The sequence below is a fragment of the Hippichthys cyanospilos genome, chromosome 18 (assembly GCF_059441005.1).
Source record: "Hippichthys cyanospilos isolate Australia breed blue-spotted pipefish chromosome 18, RoL_Hcya_1.0, whole genome shotgun sequence".
NCBI classification, from domain to species: Eukaryota; Metazoa; Chordata; class Actinopteri; order Syngnathiformes; family Syngnathidae; genus Hippichthys; species Hippichthys cyanospilos.
In genome coordinates this window covers 4,878,865-4,885,667 of record NC_142386.1, presented here as the reverse complement: position 1 = coordinate 4,885,667, position 6,803 = coordinate 4,878,865, and the positions used below count along the sequence as shown (strand labels likewise).

General features: G+C 37.7%; 2 protein-coding genes across 4 annotated transcripts in view; one reads left to right on the top strand and one right to left on the bottom strand.

Moving 5' to 3' along the window:
- Window positions 1-2,937: 2,937 nt before the first annotated feature.
- On the bottom strand, window positions 2,938-5,646 carry LOC148408605 (putative fibroblast growth factor 1). The gene is made up of 4 exons (XM_088440998.1): window positions 5,496-5,646; window positions 4,931-5,158; window positions 4,141-4,244; window positions 2,938-3,640 (listed from the first exon to the last, which is right to left on the bottom strand). The coding sequence occupies exons 2-4, from the start codon at window positions 5,151-5,153 to the stop codon at window positions 3,389-3,391; spliced, it is 579 nt and encodes a 192-aa protein (XP_088297124.1). The 5' UTR covers window positions 5,154-5,158; window positions 5,496-5,646; the 3' UTR covers window positions 2,938-3,388.
- An 860-nt stretch (window positions 5,647-6,506) lies between these two features.
- The window catches only part of LOC148408603 (rho GTPase-activating protein 26-like), a 46,837-nt gene continuing 46,540 nt past the window's right edge, over window positions 6,507-6,803 (top strand). For 2 of the 3 annotated variants that reach the window (XR_015868561.1, XM_088440690.1), the window contains exon 1: window positions 6,507-6,783. The gene's annotated coding sequence lies outside the window, so the exon portion shown is untranslated. The remainder of the gene's footprint in view (window positions 6,784-6,803) is intronic. The other variant, XM_088440691.1, reaches the window with a different exon arrangement.

The following is a 6,803-nucleotide window of genomic DNA, read 5'->3' as shown; positions in this document are numbered from 1 at the left end:
AAGTGCTTTCATATACCACACACTCATTATTTATATATATATATATATATATATATATATATATATATATATATATATGGAGATTACAGCGTAATGGGATTTTTTTTTTGGGCTACCTTGGCACCACTGGGGATCCTTACATGTATTCTTTCCTATCTTTGAAAATAATACCACAAGGCATATATACTGTAGATTCTACATAGCACATGTAAACTCTCCAGGACCAGAAATAATACCAAAGAGATCTCTGACCAGGATTTTTTCATGGTAACTAAAATAGTCATCCAGAGTTTTCTGAATAGAGGTGCTTCTAAATTCAGCAAATGAATTGTTCTTTCCACAAACGGCAGATTTTTTTTTTTTTTTTTTTTTACGTTCCATTGGATTAACATCTATGTTAGCTTGCGTGCTAATATCTTTTTGGTCCCACCGAGATGGATTGCAAGGTCATTGATCTTACAAAACTAACCTGGTTGGTTATGTCTGGGGTGTTAAAAAATCTTTTATCATGGACCACATTATAGGTATAGTTTTCTGCCGGTATGACTGTGAAATCAAATGAATTTAGTAAGTTAAGTTAAATCTTAGTTACTTAGTAAACTAAGTTAAATCAGCATAAAATGATGTAGCGAGCCGGATCTGGCCCCCGGGCCTCGAGTTTGACACCTGTGGGTTATGTAATTGATTTTGCGGTTTGACCAAATGGTGTTGCTATTTTCAGCGGCCAGAGCGGTTCCTGATCGTTAAAGGAACACAATGGAGGTTAAAATCTGCCTGTCGTTGTTTTTGGCCCCTTTTGCTTTATTTTGCTTTGTGGCTCCAAGTCTCAGCTCACATGCGTTGTGCGCCCATGACTCTGGCATTACAGTGACGGCCGGAGTGGAAAGCTGACCAAAAAAAAAAAGCCTAATTGGACTTACAAAGTCCCACAGTGCAACGCCCGCAACACTTGTTGATTGTGCTACTAATCTGCTCTGAAATCAAGAGCCCTATTGATTCTGAATCATAGCTCATAGCTCAGCAATCAGGAGCTCTGATACAGCATTTTTTATTTTTTGGGGGGGGGGATCAGTTGTCGGAAACGTGCCGCCTGCTTCCGCTCGCACGTGCGTATGCTTGCCTGTCGAGAACAGAGTGACCTTTTTAATCCCCGTCGCAAATCAGGTCATTCTGCGTCTACAATGTGATTCAGTGGCCAATTTTCTGATTTACTTGAACACAGCGTTTATTTGTCTAATGCGTGTGTTTGATATGAACTATGATGGACCTGCGTTAACTATGCCAAGGAAGTTGATCATTATATTTTTAATATCAGCCCATTTTCACCCTGGACTGGTTGCATAAAAACAATATCATTTGCATAATTTCGCGGTTTCTTAGTAACGTTGCGACTGCAAATGTTGGTAACTTTATTTTATTTGGTGACACTGGTCTTTATAATACAATGCAGAAGGGCACATGAAGATAATTTGTGATTGTTGTGCCTATCAGAAAAGTCAGGCTATAATAAACCTCATAGAACATGTTATTTGGGTATCTTATATGAAAATATTCGAGCCATTTGGTTTGAATGTTGTTCTTTATTTATGTTTATTTTGTTTTGTTTGAATGATAAACTGGTACTGATGTAAGAAAATTCAAAATTCAAACTCTTTTTTTTCTATCATACTTATAGCTGCAATGGCCCAGAAGTGTAAAAGGTCACGGTTATCATTAATGTGCCAAACGGAGCTCAACAATTTTGTCTTACAGTGAGAATGTTGTGTTTATGTAATGTGAGATATAGACACTTAAAGGTGCACCAAAAAGATATGGTCTATTTTTCTAAAACCTAACAGAGAGTTATGGGAAAAGAGGCAGATAAAATGCATAAGTTATAAGGAGCAAAGCAAAAAGACAGAGACGGACGTTGGAGGAGGCTGAGAGGCAGGCAGGAAGGGCAAATAAAGAAAGATGGAAATGAGGAAAAAGAGAGGAGTAACAGATGAGGGAATGTCTCTGTGCTTGTGTGTGTGCGTGCGTGTGTGCGCATGCGTTTAGGTTTGTGCGTGTGTGTGTGCGCAGAAGATCTTGGCTGCTGTCAAGCTTCGGGACTCCCAGAGGAAGCCGGCCCTTGTTCAGTTTACAGTGTATGATTCCCTTCCTGCCCCGTGCAGACCCACAGGCCCGTAGCCAACCAACAATCTGTGTTCATATATATAAATATATATATATATATATATATATATATATATATATATATATATATATTTCCCTGCCTGCCTTGTTTGAGCTCAGCTGTTCCAGATTAAGTGCACATTATTTGAAAAAGGATCAATTCTTCTCGATCAGGGGTGAACCAAAGTCATTGTCTTTGTCTGAGCTGTTGACATCTGCACAGACTTTCCATTAGTCCTCATTATATCATCAGAAGCAGACTTGTTTTTGTCCCGAGAGGAACTAATTTTAGCTGCATTAAATATACGCAAAAGATATTTGAATTTCATTTTGGTTCTGTGATTCTGTGTATTCATTTTTACACGAATTAAAAGATTTGTTTACTCCTACAAACTACTACTTTCCAAATCAGAACTCGAGCCAGGGACGAAATATACTCGTTTGAAATTTAGAACAATGCCGCTCTCTTGTGGCCTTATGAAAATTGCAACATAAGAAACTTATGCCGCTCTCTTGTGGCCTTATGAAAATTGCAACAATAAGAAACTTGTCCTGACATGTCGAGGAATTTTTCGCGAGGGTCACCAGCTAGAAAGTGGACAATTACAATATACGGTAATACATTAGAATGTAAAGCATTTATTTGAGTAAACATTACCTCAAAATACAATCTGAAAATGGATTTCATTAATACGGTTTGAGTTTGAATGACTTAAACAATGCTCAGTTACAATAAAACGATAAAAAAAAATGTCATAAATAAAATAACACCACAATGGCTCATTTTAAAAAAAAAAAATCTTTATTATAGTGTCACAGTAAACGTCACTTGTTTGGGGGGGTAGTGCAGTTGCTTCATTTTATATCTAGATTGGCCATGCGGTTATAGAAATTCAGTGTTGTCATGAAAAAAATGTAAGCTATAGCAAACAGAATTATTACATGTGTAATGGTACTTTCATATGACGCCATGGCATATACGACTACAATGATAATGATGTCGTCAGGGTTCATCCGAGTTCGCGTATGTTCGCAAACGTTCACCACCAGCTGAAACTTCAAATTTTCCAACTGTCTGGCGAACGTTTGCAACTTTGGAGGAAAACCCTGAGGAGATTTAAAAAAAAAAAAAAAAAAAAAAAAGCCCTTACCTTAACCGACACTTGCCAACATTCACGTCAACGAGGCTAAAGGTCAATCAGTTTGCGTGCCCCACTTGTGTACGTGTGTATTAGTCGGTGTTGTAATGATAAAAACAAACATCAGGCTGATCTTGCTGTTGAGGTCCAGCGGCGCCGTAATGCCCGTCCACCAACCTCGGCAGGAAGAAGACGGCCTTTTGGCTCAGATCCGCCTTGGGGCCCAGTTTGGCTTTCCCGTTCTTCTTGATGGCCACGTACCACTGGTACTTTTGTGACCGATACGTGTTGTAGTTGTTCTCCTCACATTTCTCCAGGAAGTAACACTCATCGGTGAGCGTCAGCTGCATTACAAAGGGAGCAAATACGGTTTATCCATCGTGACGCTTCACTTCAAATTCTTCCACTTGTTTCGTGTTACAAGTGTGTCATGATACTTAAGAATTTTGTGATAAGTCTCTCAAAATAGCCTCCTATTGGGCAATAACCATCACCTGATAGTTGGGAGGGTTTATTTGCTTAATTTCATTTCATTTCATTTATTTATTCTTTTTTTTTCATTAATTCATTCAATTTAAAATGATTGAAGAGGCCACTTAATATAAGCGTGACCAGCAAACATTTATCTTATAAAATAGTAGGTTGGTTTATTAATCGTAAAAACATTAAAAAAAACAGTAAAATAAACATTAAAGTACATTAAATTTTCATGGAATATTCAATAATGTGTTATTTTATTTTTGAAAATAATGAGAAAGATGTAAGGTACTTCATTTTAACTATACAATATCCACAATTGTATTTATGAATAGTGTTATTTTTAATGAATTACATTTGTACTTACGGATCCGTAGAGGCATCCCTTCTTGTTCATGGCCAGGTACCTTTTGGTGTGCTCGCCAATCACCACGACCTTGCCAGCACTTGTAGCCCTCAGCCTCAGGATGTCTGCAGCACATATGACATGTTGCATACAGTATTAAATGAAATTCAAAAATCAGATTTTAACATATAATGACATAGAGTGGAAAATGACTTATTAGCATAAGTCAAAAATGAGTAAAACTATGTTAGAAACCATGTTTCATCATTCATCCGTCCCAACCCCCCAAAACAATTGTAACATCTTTTTAATACCAAAAGCGATACTATTTTTTGTAACTAATAAAAGTGTGGCTTCCGCAATGTTAGTTGTGTTCCGCAAACAAAGAATATATTCCTGTTAGTATGTCTTTATTGTCTGTATTTTTATAAGTTTATATATTTGTATATACTTTATATATATTTATTTATATATATATATATATATATATATATATATATATATATATTTTATATATATATTTATATATATATATTTTATATATTTTTTTTATATTTTATATATTTATTCATATGGTCATATGTTTCATTATATTATACATATATTATATTTGATAGATATTTCTTTAATGATACACCAAGCCTCCAGGTCCTTTGTAAAAATAGCCCAGCTATGATTTTCCTCGGAATGTTATCATAGTAAACACCTGCAGATAAAGTATCCACGTTTCTTACATTGAATAATAACTTATCGCCAGGGTCTTTGCAAAATAGGATAAGTATTGAATTTAAAAAAAAAAAAAAATGTTTACCATTGGGATCATTGTCCAGCAGGCCACCATTGACGGTCCCATCAGGAAGAATCCGCAGCTGGTAGCCTCCATTGTAGCAGTGCAGCCGGGTGAGAGTGCGAGGCTCATGCCGGGACAAGTCGCCAAGCGAGTTGCTGGGAAGCGTCGTCACGTCTTCTTCGGACATCCTCCCCAGGCTTAGAAGCTCGTGATGTGAAGCAGACGCGCTGCCTTCTCCGCTCATGTTACCTGGAGAGTGCAGAGAGAGAGAGGAAGTTGACTCCAAACAACTCATTTTTGAGATAGGAGCACAGGAAATGCTTCACTGAGTTTACACATGATTAAACTTGATTTCACAACCACTCATTTAAGTAAATAAAAATAGTTCCAGATGGCAGTGATGTCACTTTTGAGTTGAAATCAGTAAAAGGGAACCATACACGTGAAGTAAATGATGCTGTAATAGTGTGCAATGCAGATTTTTAGCTAACAATCGGGATGTGGCAGTGCAGTGAGGCCTATTCAATTCAAATTTCTAAACAAACAAGATCAAAACAACCTGCTTCCTATATGAAAATCTCCTTACCTGTGAGCAAGAGACACAACAATCCTGCCTTTTTGGAAATCTAGGTATTTCTTTTCCCAAGCAGGCACTTTAGCTGCCGACTCCCCGTCTTAGCTCGCAGGGCTCATTTTAACAGGCCTGCGCCAAGACTAAAATTATCTTTGAAAAAAAAAAAAGGGGCACTCTCAAATGGTGTGTGACTCCAGTACCCTATCTGACTCGGTGTTGCCATTCTTTGGACCACAGGTGAGAATGGATACACAATGGATACATTTGTCATAACATGTAAGAAGATTTACTTCATATCCCAAAACTCTTGAGAACTAATTCAGGCGATTTTGCTGGTAGTTCTTGATTGATTTAGAAAACCAAAATCCAAATAGCTGGTCTTCATAGCAATATAGAAGAGCTAATAATTATTATATATTTTTTATTATCTTACATCATTTAGATTTTGTGTTTATTTTTTTGTAAAGTATATTTTTTCTAGATCTGTTGTCATCAAGTATTTTTCTCATAGTATAATTTAAAAAATATTTTGTGAAACACACACTTTTGTGTGTTTTTCCACGTAGGACTACAACATTTAAATCAAATAAATTAGATGTAATGCTTCCTTATTGCCAGCAGGTGACGCCAAAAAGCTGTTTAAGGCGTTTTCCATGGCCTTTGTGACGTCCTCATCACTACGACCCCACTACAGCAAGCGAATCCCTTTGCAGTGGATAAACATTGAAGTAGCGACAACAATAATGTACAGTATGTCGCCGCAAATTTATGACGGGGGAAGTATTTGTGTTTGCTTATTTTTTCCTTGCTGTAAAAAAATATGCATTTGGTTTAAATAGGGATAAAAGTATTACTAGCTGTCAAGTTTTTTCCACGCTCCCGGAGTGTTAGTACCCTTACTGCGATATCTCTGGGCGCATATGCTTTAGGCGCAAAGCCCATCCCCTTCTCCACCAAAGGCATCCGATTGGACAAGAGAGACGTCAGTTAAATGATAAGCCGTGTTTCGGTAGGTTGACCGCGAGCTGTCCAAGCGAAGCCCGTGAGCGAGGAGTCCACAATTTTTACAGCTCTCACTCGCGTATTGTGCTGGCAGCCTCCCACTCGCCCTCATCTGCACACCCGAGGATGACTCGTTCGAGTGGAATGCAGCGCCGGTTTACATGAGCATCTGGACGCTATATTGCCATCTTGGATTTATTCTGCAAACTTCAAACATTTGCTCCTGCTGGATCGTGCACTGGTGCCGTTCTCACAGAAGAGCTTGAATCTAATAAGATATTAACGCAAGGTAATGCAGGTAAGCCTCGTTCCTCTTGG

Coding starts and splice junctions, on each gene's coding strand:
- LOC148408605 (XM_088440998.1), bottom strand. CDS start 5,153: ATGAGCGGAGAAGGCAGCGCGTCTGCTTCACATCACGAGCTTCTAAGC. Junction 4,245..4,930: donor GCTGGACAATGATCCCAATG/GTAAACATTTTT, acceptor TATGTGCTGCAG/ACATCCTGAGGCTGAGGGCT. Junction 3,641..4,140: donor AGGGATGCCTCTACGGATCC/GTAAGTACAAAT, acceptor TTTGTAATGCAG/CTGACGCTCACCGATGAGTG.